The sequence below is a fragment of the Theropithecus gelada genome, chromosome 7b, assembly GCF_003255815.1.
Source record: "Theropithecus gelada isolate Dixy chromosome 7b, Tgel_1.0, whole genome shotgun sequence".
In the NCBI taxonomy this organism is placed as follows: Eukaryota; Metazoa; Chordata; class Mammalia; order Primates; family Cercopithecidae; genus Theropithecus; species Theropithecus gelada.
Window position 1 is genome coordinate 82,551,299 of NC_037675.1, and position 16,995 is coordinate 82,568,293.

A 16,995-nucleotide genomic window follows, 5' to 3' on the forward strand; every position below is an offset into this window, starting at 1 on the left:
CAAAATCTTGTCATTTTACAGATGGAGAAACAAAAGCCAAAAGCTTAAGCTTAATCAAAGTAGGAGCTTGAATTAAACTGCAAAATACAAGATTTGCTGGCAATAAATAAGATATCTTTATTATGATTACGTTAATAGTTAAAATTTGCATGTTTTCTAGATAGTCTGTTAACAGGATAAAAAAATACAAAAAGGTGAGGTTCTTAATGATTCAGCTGAATTAACTATAAAATTAAAATACCTGCTAATTATTTAGTATCTTCTAAAATAACACAAAATATATTCAATATGCAATACAAACCTCAGTAACCCAATTCTCCTAATATGCAATTATTTATAACCTCTGAACTAAGAGGACGTGGTTTGGCTAAACAGAGAAATAACAATGTTTTTATCCTAGGTAATCTATACTTTGGAGTAGAAATACTCATTTAATACAATATGTTAATTATTAATATTTCACAAGGAGTAATCTTTATTTTTAAAAACAATGTTAATTATACCAATTTTTAGTTATAATTTGTTAATGTGAATTTGCCCAACCTAAATTCCTGTGTGCCTGGAAAATACAACTTTTTAAAAGCTACTATTAATAATTTGCAACACAGTTTACTAATTCAAATTGACATCTCAACCTACTTATCTTTAAGGTACAGAATTTAGCATCTTTTTGTTGTTAAATGGAATTCTCATTAACAATGTAAAGCATTTTCCTTTCTAAATTGTATTTTATTCAATTATCTATAACAATGCCATATACTAGTAAGCAAAGCAAGCAACATTACTTTTTTTAAATAACATCTTTAATTAAAGTTTTTGCAAAGGTAGAATATTAAACTTAAAATAGGTCTTAGTACATCAAAATACTAAGTTCTCTAATTGTATTCCAAGATGGTCTTTAAAACATAATATCCCATATATCACAGAAGAGCAACCTTGATCTGCAATGAATTTTACAAACATAATAAATATATTTACGCCATTACACATAACAGTATGTACAACAGCAGTTGATAATAGTAGCTCAGAACAGCAAAAAGGATTAGCCCTGCCCCCCAAATCATAGTCCTGATGCAGACTGGACTTATTAAGGAACCTTGACTGAAAGAGTAATTACTAACTCAATGTGTAGTTAACTTCCCTTAAAAGAGAAGAGAAAAAGTTTTTTGTTCCTCAAAATAAACAAAAATGTTAGTCTGGTGTGTTCTTCATTAAACCATAGACAATGACAAAAGACAGAGTAAGGCAGGCTTAAAAAGGGAAGAATATAAACTTCATAATCATTTCCATAGCATAATAGAGGACTAAAATGCAAAGCTATTTAACAAACTCATAAGGAAACAAATAAAGCAACTATTTTTTAACTAAAGAATTCAAAATCTGCTATAGCTGATTCTGACAGGTAGGTGGAAGAAAGACATGAAATGAAAATGTACAAAGATGGATCAATAAACTATTACATTGCACAAAAGCTCAAAAAAAAGTTCAATATGAAATAATCGGAAAAACAGGAATTTTCTCAAGTGGAAGAAAATGCTAAGTCATAAAGAGAACTCCCAAGAGGAAATTACGTCTGTTTTCCTATACAAGGGGTATTCACCCTCTGGTAAGAATGGTGACATTATTGCTATGAGAATCAAAAATTACTCTTACAGGGAGACAACTCTTTTCATTCCTCCATAAAAGCCAGGAAAAAAAATCTTTGATTTTCACTACAGCAAAAGAAAATATTCATATAAAAGCTATATGTTATTTCCTAAAACCAGAATCTATTATGCTCATCAAGCATACATTTTAATTACTACACACTGCTCGTCTTGATGTAATCTTAGAACAGAGTGGCTTTGCTTTTAAAAGAGGCAACAGTGTAAATGTGACATTATGATGGCATTTTAATTAACAGAAAGAAATGTGAACATTTAAAAAATAGAAAAGCCCAATATAAAGATCCCCCTCATATAACAGACATTTTACTCTAGAAATTAATTGCACATTAAAGAGTTGTTTTAGCCATATGTGGCACTCCACAGAAATTAAACATGCTCTCAGGCATTCAAATGGTCTGATTACACAAATGACCACCAAGCAAGAGTTTGTATACTGAAAGGCACACATTTCCATGTTTTATCTTGTAATTTTGGGTAAATTTTCTTTAGCACTGTTGATTAATGTTTAAGTAAAAGGTGCCATCACCATCTGTGCAAATCTAAACAAATCCTCTCCAGAAACCATTACTTATTTTCATAATACCAAGTCTGAACTATTTTCTGCCTTTAGATAAACATACTACTTTCATTTTAAAATTTTCAAAGTGGAAATCCCTTGCCTTTTCAAAGGAATGACATTTCAATGGAACCTAATACGAAATGATTTGTTAAATACAATGTTAAAAGCATGATTAAGAATTCAAGTACAATAAAAGATAAGCAAGTGACATTCTTACAGCAAAAGCTACTATAATAAAACTAAAACATGCTATTTGATTAAAAAGGACACAATGCAAATAATATGTAAGAGCACAATTTGGTATGCAATGTAGCTTGGACCAGCCTTCAGAATTTTCACAGGTAAAAGAAAAGCATTTGCCAAGTATACCATAATTAATATGCAATACACAGGTGCAAATACAAAGGGTTATTTCCTGCTTCAAAAATAACAAAATAACCACTCTGAAAGCAGTGGTTGTTAATATTTGAAAAATAAAGTTATAAAAACAGGCCAGTAAACAATGCTACTATGAATACGAATGTTTGTCTACATAGAGGGCCCAAGACAAGCTGAGTATCATACAGTAATCCAAGTTTCAGTAGCATAAAAACTACTAGATAGCCAAAGGGTTTCACTTAAGCAACACTGCAGCACTGCTGAATTTTTATAGGTAGTTCAGGTCACTGACTTAAGCTTTATTGAGTAAATACAAACCTACTAGCAACTATATTAAAGAGCAGTTGAACAACAGGACTTCTGTGATGTTACTCCCTCCCATTTCCTCTTCTCTCAGTCTCACTAATAATAATATATATTCTAAAACCTCTGTGTGCTTTGAGAGTCGCAGAATAAACAAACTTCCCCTCAAAAAACTAATTAATATAGTCAAAATAAAAACTGTATTACCAGTTATGGCAGCTAAATAAAATCTAACTACTAGCATGCTAGACACCACCATTTACACCAAAGTTTAGAACATAATTTAAAGAGATCAAGGTGGTAAGCTGGGTGGGAAGTTGAAAAAAAAATTTTTGCCTTTTTTTAAAGTTAAAAGATTTGTGTTAAAAAAGGAATACTATATAATAGCTCACAGTTTTCTTCTTTGTAATGTACTTTAAAAAGTGTTTATGTGTTACTTCTGAAAACACAAAGGCAAAAAGGAAGACAAAAACTGAAGATTAAAAAAATATATCAATATACAAGTAACCTAAACACATGTAAATTTTGTCAAGATAAACCATGGAAAGTTGAATTCGTTGTAAGAACACAATGGTGAAGACAAGCATTCCTGCAGTTCTCCCAGGCAGTGAATTCACACTGAACACAGCAGTGCCATATTGTTCTTCAGAGCCCCTTACAGAATACAGACCTATGCATTCTTAATATACATATTACATTTCTATTATTTTTAATATACAAGTCAAATTTCTATGCTTTCTTCCCGATGTGCAAACTGGAGCCAACGTCTTTATTTTCAATGGCCTGGAAGGGCCACCAAATGAAAGAGAGGTAACTTAGTGGCCCACCCACCTCTTCCCCCCAAATTTTCCCCTCAAATTACAAAGTTGATTTTAAAAACTTGTTGAATTAGAATAGATTTTTAAAATTCTTTACTAGTAAACACAAGAAACTTTTATAATTACTAAATTGTTTAATAAAAATCCAGGTCCTCACCACCTGCCCTATGCTAATCAATGCACAGACTGTTTACTGGATGTTTAGCTTAAAAACTAAACACATTTATAAGCACACACTTCAGCCCAACAGGAAAAGTCTACATATATTCATGTGTATACAATTTCAGCTAGATGGTATGCTTGCAAAATAAAACTATATTCCTGAGGAGCTAGTTTGGGGTTTCTTTTTAAGGTGTGGCACTAAAAGAAACAAATTAAGTTTTTCTATAAGGAAATTAAAGTTGTCGTTTCAATTCCACTGAACTCAGACAAGACCCAAGTCTTTAATTACATTTAATAAGTATGAAAACCTAATTAAAATAAATATTCATTCCTGGGTCAAATTTTATCTCCAAACTATGATCACTGATAACTTTAAATCTTAAATAGATGTTTCATAAAGCTGGAAAGGAAGAGGTATATATCACTGAGGGAGAATAGCAAGTAAAAATATTTAAGACCTACTATGAGAGTTTTAAATTGTTTTCTTATACAAGTGAATTAAAATTCAACACAATTCTTACCCTTTTGTAAAAAGCTCACACGCAACTTTTACCAAATATAACCACATACAATAAGCAGTTTCAGTTCAATCTATCAAAACCGAAGTTTCTTCAGTTCATTCCAACAAGTATCTTCTGATTGAACCCAAGTTGGAGGAAGGAATATAGACAAAGCTTTACATGCTAATTACCGGTGGCAGGTACCTGTATTTAAAATCAACAATTATGGTTTTCCTACACAAAACCCCAACCCTCCCACCCAACAACCCCAGGTGCTACAGTTCCATGGCTTGCCAGTAAGTAGTGTCTATGTTGTCAAGGTCTATCTTTGTTCCAGTAGCTTTGCTTCTACTGCACTTTTCTGACATGCAGAAATGAAGTTTTGGTTGGCGTATGCCCCAAGTTTCAAACTGTCCGCTTTAAACTTTTTTTAAGTTTCTTTTATTTATAAAAGAAAAAAAGCAACTCTTCACCATTCTGCATCTCCAATGGCTTTGGAAAATATATAATCTCTTCCATTAAGATTCATAATGCCATCCTTGAGATGAAATTTCCATTTGTTTTTACTTCTGTGTATCTAAACGAAAGCAAAATTTAAAAAATTGAGAGATACAATCAGAAAACAGAGAAAACAAGTAACAAAAAATCCATCCATACACACACACACACACACGCATGCACACCCACACCCCCCCCCCCCCCCCAACAAAACAGTATTTACAGTATTGTATTTACAAACTGGTTTATTCTGTTTTTGCAGAGGCAGGGTCTCCCTATGTTGTGCTGGCCGGGCTCGAGCTCCTGGCCTCATGTGATCCTTCTGCCTCAGCCTCCAAAAGTGTTGGGATTACAAGTGTGAGCCACAGCACCTGGCCTAAAAATTGGTTTCTTAATAAAGTTTTTCACCAAAAAACAAAAACAAACACACACACACACACCAAAAAAAAAAAAAAAAACAAAACTCACTAGGTGGGTTTAAAAACAAATTTATCTGTAATTAGTACTATTTTATAGCTTTTAGTACTTGTGTTCATTAAAATAGTTAAAAAATATTTCTTTACAAAATGTCTTCTCTCTCTACCAGGTTTGCATATTTTCAAGGTCTACCTCCAAAAGACTATCCTCCACAAAGTTTTCCCAAATCTTACCAGCTAAAACTATTCTTTTCCACTGTTAAATTCCCAATGGTATTTTCACTGACATTTCTTACATTATTTGTTAAGTAATACAAGTATGGACTCGCTTCTTCTACCAAAATAAAACTCCTTATAGCGCTCTCAAGACCTAACGTGGAACCTTATACATAGCAGTATTTTAAATATACATCTAAAGGATGCTAATCATCCAGTCACTTACAGCAGATTTCAAAAACTATGTACATCCACAGTTAAACAAAAAGAGCTGAAGGGCAGGCTCTGGGCACTCCCATCTTTGCCTTCACTTATAGTCCTTAGTTGTTTGTAATTCCATGGATTTGGTGGGGGAGAGGAGTTGTAAAACTTAATGAACTGAAGTGACCTTTCTTCCTTTTCCCAGTAAGTCACACTAATTATTTAATGTTCAGTTCAAGTTCCACATCTTCTGCAAAGAAGGCCCCATGGTTCTCCCTATTCTATGATCTAAAGGTACCTAAAAAAAAAAAAAAATCAACTAGTTCAGGCTTTCATTTTCAGAAGAAGAAATGACAGCTTGGATAGGGTTCAATGGCTTGACCAAAGGTATACTGCTACTAAGTGACAATCATGATTTTCAAGTCTTGGTCCAGTACTCTTTTTACTAAATCAGTCTGTTTCACATAATAATGCAGAAATGCTCAACAGGTACAGATATTTTCTTTTTCTTTTTTTTCTTTGAGACAGAGTCTCACTCTGTCGCCCAGGCTTGGAGTGCAACGGTGCGATCTCAGCTCACTGCAACCTCCCACTCCCAAGTTCAAGTGATTCTCCTGCCTCAGCCTCCTGAGTAGCTGGGATTACAGGCACTCACCATCACACCTGGCTAATTTTTGTAGAAATGGGTTTCACCAGGTTGGCCAGGCTGGTCTTGAACTCCTGACCTCAGGTGATCCGCCCACCTCGGCCTCCCAAAGTGATAGGATTATGGGTGTGAGCCACTGCGCCCGGCCAGGTACAGACATTTTCCAAGATCTCATTCCTAAAATTCCATGGCCTAACCTCCCAGTGCAAACATTCTTTATGACATATTCCCGGCAAATGGTTGTGCAGTATCTGCTTAAATACGATTAGAAACAGTAAGCAAAGAATTTCAAATTAAGTTATTCCTTTTTGGAACAGCTCTCTTGTAAAATCTTTCAGAGTTTACCCTTACTGAAATCTGCTTCTCCAACTTCCATTTGTTGATCCCACCACTGCTTTTTGAGACTTAAAAAAAAAAAAAAAAAAAAAAAAATCACTCAATCAAACAACCTTCATCTTACTTGGAAACCACTCTCATGTTCTTCTTCTGGATTCAAACTTTTCTTACTTATTAAAGCGAAACAAAGCACAATAAAGGTAAAACAGCAGGTAGGGCAGAGACTGCTGGACTAAGAGCTAATTATACCTCTGGTCTAAATACACTACGTAAATGCTAAATGTAGCATCTTAAGATTGATGACTTGAATGTCTGACAGACATACCAGACTTGGCATGTCCAACCAGCTCCACATGCAGCTTTTCCTCATCTGAATTGATGGTATCACCATCCTTCTTTCAGAATCCTCATCAAAAAATCTTGAGAGTCATTCTTGATTCCTCTTTCTTTTCTACCACACATCTCAGAGTCAAGAAATCCTGTTAACACTCTTCCTTCAAAACAAATCCAAGATCCAACTAGTTCTCACCAACTTTAATACCATCACCATAGGCTGAGTCACCATTATCTCCCATTTGAATTATAATAATATCCCCCAAATAGTTTTCCTTGTTTCAGCAACCTCTGCTTCCTCCTCATATTCTGCTCTCTACAAAGAAAGCAAAGTAATCCTTTCGAAATTTAAATCAGTTCTAACCATTTGTCTCACTGAAACCTTCCAGTAACATTCTAATTCACTTAAGAGTAACAGCCATGTCCTTACAAAATCCTTACCATCCACCTTCCCTTACCTCGACCTCTCCACCTACTACTGTACTCTCCCCTTCCCTCACTCCAGTCCAGCCACACAGGCCTCCTCGCTGTTCCTCACATACAACAGACTCTGCCACCAGACAATAGGGCTAACTCTTTCCAAGTCTTTGCTAAAATGTCATTTTCTCCAAAGACCTATTATGACTATCCTATTTAAAACTGAAACCAAATCTGTCCTCTTTCCCTGATCTTTGTTTTTCCATACCAATTATCAGCTTCTAACATAATATATTAATCTTTTATTATGCTTTAAATAAATAAATAAATCCTAATTTATTATGTTTTAGCATCTATCTCCCCTGACTGGAGTAAGCTTCCCAACGGCAGGGACTGTTCTGTTTTGATCACTAGTGTATCTCAAGCTCCAAGAATAGTGCCCAGGGACATCATAAACAGTAAGTATTTGTTGCATGAAAAGACCTCTGTCTCCTCTTTTTCTTTGATTTCCTATAAAGTAGTATTTATCCTACAAACGTGTATTTCCAGCATGAACCAAGTGACTGCAACCAGAAAGACAGTGGGCTTAACTAGCCAAAAACAAGAAAGTGATGAGCAGCCAGGAAATAGAGATTCTACAGACAACTAAAGAAATTGACTGCATTTTGTCACAGGACAGGACAATTTGCAAAAAATAAATGTAGGAAAGTTTCATGGGTCAAATAATCCACACAGTCAACAATGAAGTCATGTTGGGTAATAAATGAAAAATATTTTTATATTAATAGAAGTACAAAGTCACAACTAAAAAAGCAATCCATTTCCTGGCCCTGAGCCCTTCATGAGGGAATGTTCTTAAAGCCAGGAGAAAGCCCTCTTAAATTTCCTAATTAAAAATGTGTTAAAGCAAGTTTACCTACATCTGATGCTATTTTTGCCAAATGCTGTATCAGCCCTTATCCACCCACATGTAAGCAAGAACTCTGCCATATTATTAGCATTTAACTAAGATTCTTATTTGATTGGCAATACAAGCTTTATTATTTCTTCTATGATCTCTTCTAAAATTGACTCATTGTTGACATTCTAAAGTTTAGGCTTCAAAACTACATTCCTGAAATTCAAGTTGGCTCAAACAATATCCAACCTCATTTTATGCAGTCACAGAACACTGCTATTCTTTACTATTGGCTAAAGACATCAAGTCACCACTCCCCTCCAATCTCCAGAGCAACTCATTTGATTCTCAAAATTAGACCTCTGCAAATTTTAAAATTATTTATCATTCAGCACACTATTTAGAGCTATTTTCCACTTATTAATTTAAAACACTAAAGTAATGTCTCTGGGAGCAAAACAAACCAATTTTAACATTTAAACTACTATAAGTACAGTTTGTGCCAAAGGAGAATACAACCATTGTCTTAAAGTAGGAAGACACTTAGAAGTATATTCTTCAGTCAGGCTAAAACAAAGGTCCTCTGTTGCCTGATAAATCTGACATCTCATCATGAAATTGTGTTCTGGATAATTTGGTTGCAAGGAGATCCTCTGAGACTTCCTAACAATAAAGATTTAATGGTATCTCTTGTTTTAACCTCATAGTCTTGCTCTATGTGTATCTAACAGGAAATTACACTTGTTATAATGCGCATGGTATATGGTTTTAAAAACAGTCTCTCAGAAGTCATTATGCACAAAAATGAACGCTGTAAAACTCTCAATGACCTTACTGTCTTTATTCTATAACTTCACTGGTAAAAAACTAGTCTAACTCCACCTTTTTATTAGCAAATAAGATCCATAGTACTGGCATTCTCCCTATAGATCTGTTTGAAGTAAGCACGGCTACTTATCACATTCATTTCCATAAATGCAACAGAATTAAGATTTTCTTCATCTATAAAGGAAACTTCATGCAGGGCACGAATTTTACATGTTCATAACTACATCTCCAGGGCCTAGAATAGTGTCTGGTACATTTCTGCACTCTATAAATGTTAAATAATAAGCTTCTGTTAGAATTTTCATCATGTGGTAAAAATCTCTACTAAAATTATAAATGCAACGTAATATTTGCTGTATTATAAATTTAATGATTGCAGTAAAAAAAAAGTATTCCAGTTTAAATGTCTTAAAAACAAAAATCTCAGAAGTAATACAAATAAATCTAACAAAAATACTTAGAAAGCAGCACCCTGTTTATGAATTAAGAACATAAGGAATCAATGGCTAGTTTTCACGGTATCTGGTTTAAAAATTCCTTAATGTGAGCAAACTACAGCAAAGTTAAATAATATTTTAAATGATTTTCAGTAAAAATGTATCTGTTTTTAGTACTGTTCATTGCCTTAGTCTTCTCCTTAATAATAACAGTTATAGAGATTCAATTGAACCCTTCTAGTTTTGAGATAGTTGAGGCTAAATAGAAAACAGAATTATCTCATTGAGTGAGCTATTACCATAAAGGACAACCTCAAAGTGGCTGTTTACTCTGCTTACAAGTTGAAAGACTGTCTAAATAGAAAAAGATCGTAGCTCTTTTCATTTCATTCATAACTTATTTTTCAAAGGTAAAGCTAAGAAATTAATCTTTCATTCTATTAAAATAATCCACAAAACTCTTTAACAGTGTTTTCATACTATTCATAATGAATTTAAGAGGTATGAATCAGCTGCGCAAATGTTTCAATAAGGCAGAAAGAATAACATAGGGAAGAAATTACAACACAAATAACGTCAGTAATCTGAAGATGACATCCTTACCTTATCATATTGGCATACAACAACATTTTCTGTGTCAAAGAGTTCCTGTCCTTCCTCATCACTCACATCATCTTCACTATTGAGGGGCTCCTACAAATAAAAGGACAGTTTATTTATGTATTACTATAAGAAGGCCTAATATTCACTGAAAAAAAATATAGTGACCTTGATGTTCTTTGAGAACCAAACGCCAAATGCATAATATGTACGTCATGAATTTAATACTGTCAAATCAGCTGTTTAACAGTTTGCCAATATTACTGAAATCTTGTAAGAAATTAAATATAATTAAATTAGTTAAGCTACGTAATTTGTAAGTCTGAAAAGATGTTTATGTTTATTTTCGTTTTTCTTTTTTTGAGACAGAGTCTTGCTCTGTAGTCAGGCTGGAGTGCAGTGGCGCAACCTCGGCTCACTGCAACCTCTGCCTCCCAGGTTCAAGTGATTCTCCTACCTCAGCCTCCCAGTAGCTGGGACTACTGGCACGCGCCACCACACCCAGCTAATTTTTGTATTTTTAGTAGAGATGGGTTTCACCATGTTGGCCAAGATGGCCTCGATCTCTTGACCTTGTGATCCACCTGCCTTGGCCTCCCAAAGTGCTGGGATTACAGGAGTGAGCCACCACACCCGGCCTATCTTTATTTTCTTTATTCTTTAAAAACAGTTCAAGAAGATAATTCTCCACAATAACTGTTTAAGATGCCTAGAAGAGGACCTAATATGAAGGTTCAAAGGAGCTAATGGCACTTTGTACTACAAACTATATAAAACAGGTAACAGTGGAGAAATTAGAGGAGAAAAGAAGGGCAATGCAATAGGCTAACAGTCTACCTTGTTGTCTTTATGTTAAAGAACCTGGATTCTAAATACAAATCAGCATGTTTAGCATGATGATGGTTATGGTAGAGGTATGAAGCGGAATTAAGACTCGGACTTTTTTTTTTCTTAAAGGCAGAAGGTAGGAAATCTCAGCATTAAAGAGAGTTTCCAAGATAAAACCTAACTAGAGCATAAAATAACCAACCATGTTAAATTTTGCTTCAATTGAGACAGAAGATAAAAGATGTAACTGAGATTTCTAATAAATGCAGAAAGAGAAGACAAAACGAAAGTAGAGAGGACAATAATCAAGACTATATTATGGACAGGCACAGGGGCTCATGCCTGTTAATTCTAGCACTTTGGAAGGCCTAGGCGGGACAATCACTTCAGGCCAGGGGTTTGAGACCAGCCAGGGAAATACAGTGAGATGCCATCTCTACAAAAAAAAAAAAAAAATAGCAAGGTATGGTGGCATATGCCTATAGTCCCACCTACTCAGGAGGATGAGGTGGGAGGATTACTTGAGCCCAGGTGGTTGAAGCTATAATAAGCCTTGATCACACCATTGCACTCCAGCCTGGACAACAATCTGAGACTCTATATCAACAACAAGAACAACAACAACAAAAAAGAATTATGTCTAGATATTCTTTAACTTAAAATAGGTATCATCAATGTAAAATGAAAAAAAATTTCTAGGCCGTGTGCGGTGGCTCACGCCTGTAATTCCAGCACTTTGGGAGGCTGAGGCGGGCGGATCACGAGGTCAGGAGATCGAGACCATCCTGGCTAACACGGTGAAATGCTGTCTCTCCTAAAAAGACAAAAAAATTAGCTGGGCGTGGTGGCAGGTGCCTGTAGTCCCAGCTACTCAGGAGGCTGAGGCAGGAGAATGATGGGAACCCAGGAGGCAGAGCTTGCAATGAGCCAAGTTTGTCACACTGTACTCCAGCCTGGGCGGCAGAGTGAGACTCCGTCTCAAAAAAAAATTTTTTTTGAGGTAAAATTCTTGTTAACAAAATTCACCATTTTAGCATTTGTACATGTACAATTCAGGTGCAATGAACATTTATAGTGTATATAACATTCACCACTACCTAGTTCCAGAACATTTCATCACTCTTACCCATTAAGCTGTCACTCCCCATTCTCCCTGTCCCCTGGCAATCTATAATCTGCTGTCTGTATGGATTTGCATTTTTCATATAAATGGAATCATATGATATATGGTGTTGTGTGGCTGATGTCTTTCATATAGCATGTTTTCAAGGTTCACCCATGTTGCAGCATATACGAATACTTCATTCCTTTTTATGGCTAAATAATATCCCACTGTTATCAGTGCATTTATCAGCTGATGAACATTTGGGTTTATACCATTTAGGTATCATAAATAGGGCTGCTATGAAGAGTCATATACAAGTTTTTGTTGAAAAACATATTTTCAGTTCTCTTGTGTATATAGTTAAAGAGTGGAACTGCTGGGTCATATGGATAATTCTATACTTAATTTTTGAGGACTATCAAACTGTTTTCCACAGCAGCTGTACCATTTTACATTTCCACCAACAATGCACAAGGGTTACAATTTCTCCAAATCCTCACCTACATTTATTTTCTCTTTCTTTTTTGAGTATAGCTATTCTAGTAGGTGTGAAGTGGTTATCTCACTGTGGTTTTCATTTGCATTTCTCTAATGACTAATGATGCTGAGCATCTTTTCACATGCTTGTTGCCTATTTGTGTATCTTCTTTGGAGAAACGCCTATTCAAGTCCTTTGCCAGTTTTTAACTGCGTTATCTTTTTGTTGTTACACTGTTTAAGAGTTCTTTATATATTCTGGATAGTAGATCCTTATCAAATACATGATTTGCAAATATTTTCTCCCAGCTACTCAGGAGGCTGAGGCAGGAGGAACACTCTAGTCCCGGAAGTCAAGATGCTGAGGCTGCAGCGAGCCACAATCATGCCACTGCACTCCAGCCCCAACAGAGTGAGATTCTGTCTCAAAAAACAAAGATAAAAAACACCTTTTTAATCTACAAAGTCCACTTTTTCTTTGATTGCTTGTACTCTAGGTGTCATGTCTAAGAAACTGTTGCCAGCGGCTGGGCACGGTGGCTCATGCCTGTAATCCCAGTACTTTGGGAGGCTGAGGCGGGTGGATTACAAGGTCAGGAGATCGAGACCACCCTGGCTAACATGGTGAAACTCCATCTCTACTAAAAAAAAAAAATACAAAAAATTAGCCAGGCATGGTGGCAGGCACCTGTAGTCCCAGCTACTCAGGAGGCTGAGGCAGGAGAATGGCGTGAACCCGGGAGGTGGAGCTTGCAGTGAGCCGAGATCGCATCACTTGTACTCTGGCCTGAGTGACAGAGCAAGACTCTGTCGCAAAAAAAAAAAAAAAAAAAAAAAAAAAGAAACTGTTGCCAAAGCTATGGAGATTTATCCCTGTTTTCTTCTAAGAGTTTTATAATTTCAGCTCCTAGATGTGGGTCCCTAATCCACTTTGAGTTAATTTTTGTATATGGTATGCCATAGGGGTCCAACTTAACTCTTTTGCATGTGGATATCTAATTGTCCAAGCATAATTTGTTGAAGACTATTCTGTCCCTACTGAACAGTCTTGGCTGATGTAAAAGTTTTGCAACAAATAGCATAAATAGCAATATTCTACCTTAAAAAGATAAACCTAAAGTTTACAGATCCAAAATGTTTGAAAAGTGAAAGAATGAAAAAAGCTGTACCTGGCAAATTCTAACCACAACAAAGATGGTACAGCTCTATTAGTATTACACAAACAGACTTTATGGTTAACAAAAAAATTACTAGCAATAAATTAAGACATATGATCATAAATGGTTCAATTCACTGAGAAAAAAACAATGAATGTGAAACTTACATGCACCTGTTTTGAGGCTCAAAATATAAAAAGGAAAAATGGCAGAAAAACAAGAAGAAACGTATCAACTACCATAGTAGGAGACATGAACATATCTCACTCAGTAGTAAAAAATGGATCAAGTGGCCGGCCCGGTGGCTCACGCCTGTAATCCCAGCACTTTGAGAGGCCGAGGTGGGCGGATCACAAGGTTAGGAAATCGAGACCATCCTGGCTAACATGGTGAAACCCCATCTCTACTAAAAATACAAAAAATTAGGGGGACGAGGTGGCAGGCGCCTGTAGTCCCACCTGCTCAGGAGGCTGAGGCAGGAGAATGGCGTGAATCTGGGGGGTAGAGCTGCAGTGAGCCGAGATCATGCCACTGCGCTCCAGGCTGGGCGACAGAGCAAGACTCCGTCTCAAAAAAAAAAAAAAAGAAAAGAAAGGATCAAGCACACAAAAAATATCAAGGATACACAAAGAGCATCTGAGCAAACCTACTGCCAGTGTAAAAATGTAAGTCTAACAGACACATACAATACCAAACAGGTGCAGAAAACATTCTTTTCAAAGCATATACAAAACCAAAAACCAAAAACTGACCAAATCAAGCAAGTCTCAAGCAATTTCAAAGGATTCACACATCACACAGATCATACTCTTTACAAACAAAACAGTTAAGTCAGAATAGAAAAGAATAGAATAGAATGGGAAAAACACACTAGAGAGAATAAAGCTAAAAGTTTAGTCTTTGAAAACACTGATGAAATCTACACAACCCTGACAAGACTGAACAGGAAAAAAAGAGATGGCACAATAATTATATCAGGAATGAAGATGACAAAGGATTCCGGCATCAAAAAGACAGTATCATGATTCACTTTATGTTAATCAACTTGAAAATTTAGATAAATATACAAAGAGTCCTAGAAAAACATAATTTATCAAAAAGGTCTCAAACGGAAACAAAATACTTGAAGGGCATGAGATTACTAGACCCAGGTATCTGTAGTGGCATGTTTTAATAAATATCAACAGAAGAATAAAATACAATCTTTGAAAAAAAAAAAGAGCTCAAAATAGAGGAAACATGTCCCCAAATTCATTTTATAAAGCTAATGTAACCTGAAAACCTCATAAGAGAATGAGAACAGAAAATCACAGACAGTATCTATCACTCATAAGTATCTACAAAAAAGGCCCCAACAAAATGAATTCAGTAATTGATAAAAAGAGAAATATAAAATGATCAAGTTATGCTACCCCAGGAATACAAGATTGGTTTACAAATAGAAAATTAATGAAATTCATTATAAATAACATTACAGTGAGAAATTATACAATCAATCATCGCAGAAAAACTGTTGAATTAAATGCAACATCTGCTTACAGTTTAAAAAACAAAGCAATGCAAAGAAGGGAATGTACTTAAACCTGATGAAGATATCCATTTAAAAAAAAAAAAAAAAAACCCACAATGAACATTAAACTTAACAGTGACGCATGGCAAAGATTAATTTTCAGTTTCAGAAGAAGAGAATGGTGCCTGCTATCACCATTTCTAATCAATATTGTTCTGGAAGGCTTAGCCAACAAGCCACAAAAAAACTGCCATTCTTCATATAAGATGTGAATGTCTACACAGAAGATACAAAAGAATCTACAGATACATTATGAGGACTAACAAGACATTAGGAAGGTGGCTGGTTCAAGGATGAATATTAAACGCTCTACATATTTCCATACTACCAATAAACAACTGGAAAAGGTAATAAAACATGTTACTTAGAGTAGCATTCAAACTATAAAGAATTTAGGGGGGAATATGGGCAAGAGACCTCAATAAGCACTTCCACACAAAACACTAATATCAAATAAATATACAAAAAGAGGCTAAAACTCCTAAGTGAGGAAATGCTAACTAAAACCAAAATGAAACACTATTTTCTACCTATCAGACCAGCAAAAATTAGGAAGCCTGACACTATTAGGTATTGATAAGGCAGTATGGACATCTGCACAATTATGTACTGAATGGCAGAAGTGATTTGGCATTTTATTGTAAAGTTGCAGAAGTGCATGCCTTAGGAGCCAGAAGTTCAATGTTTAGGTATAAAATTTAGAGAACCTCTTGCATTTGTGTCCCCAGAAGACATACACTACAATATTTTATAACTGTTTGTAACAGTAAACAATTAGAAACAATCCTGATGTCCACTGAATTAGAAAAATTGATAAATAAAATTATGGTATATTCAGCAATGAAAATAATTATAGCTATAAGCAACAACTTGGATAAACCTCAGGAATATTATTTTGAGGGAAAAAAACCAACTTGCAGAAGAATACATAATTACTTCACTTACGTTATAAACATGCAAAACTAAACAATAAGCTATTTAGGAATATAAATATATATGGTAAAATATAAAAGCAATTAATAATCAACACAAATGTATGAGCAAAGGTACTTTGATGGCCTAGGAAAGAACATGGGATTAGGGAGAGGCACCCAAGGCGCTTTAAATAATGGAATTTTATTTTAACCAGATGGTGGGCACCAGGATGATTTTTATCTTGAAACATTTCTATTCATTTGTGTCTATTCAATATTCAATAATAAACTATGTTTTCTTTAGAAAAAAAAAATTACTTAATTTAGAAGAACTTTGTACTAAGAAACAAGACGACTGCATTTTAGGCTAACAAAGGCAATTAAAATGAAAACTGTGGTGGGACAAATAGTTTTTGGAGCCTAGTAACTAGGCTGGAATAGTGAGGAAAACAAAGGCATACTTACATGCTTCTAGAAGAACACAGACATTAAGGGTACATGGGTTTTTAAGGAAATGGTACAGAACATGGACCAAAAGGTTTTAAATATTTAATAAATTTGTGACATTTGGTTCTTGAGTTTGCTCTCTCCCCAAATGTTGCCATGCTTTTTATATTACTGAAGCAAAAGTTTAACCACATCTATTTATCTACCAATGTCTTATGTTTAAGCCACATTATAAGTGTGTAAGCCAGAGTTAGAATTACCTGTACTCTTTACTACACATATTA

At 35.1% G+C, this 16,995-nt stretch overlaps 1 protein-coding gene across 3 annotated transcripts in view; it reads right to left on the reverse strand.

Annotated features, from left to right (window-relative positions):
• Positions 1–708: 708 nt before the first annotated feature.
• GTF2A1 (general transcription factor IIA subunit 1) overlaps positions 709–16,995 on the reverse strand; it is a 46,045-nt gene continuing 29,758 nt past the window's right edge. For all 3 annotated transcript variants that reach the window (XM_025392690.1, XM_025392689.1, XM_025392691.1), the window contains 2 exons: positions 10,217–10,306; positions 709–4,964 (listed from right to left, as the gene is read on the reverse strand). In XM_025392690.1, the coding sequence (XP_025248475.1) occupies positions 4,857–4,964; positions 10,217–10,306 (198 nt within the window). In that variant the 3' untranslated portion in view covers positions 709–4,856. The remainder of the gene's footprint in view (positions 4,965–10,216; positions 10,307–16,995) is intronic.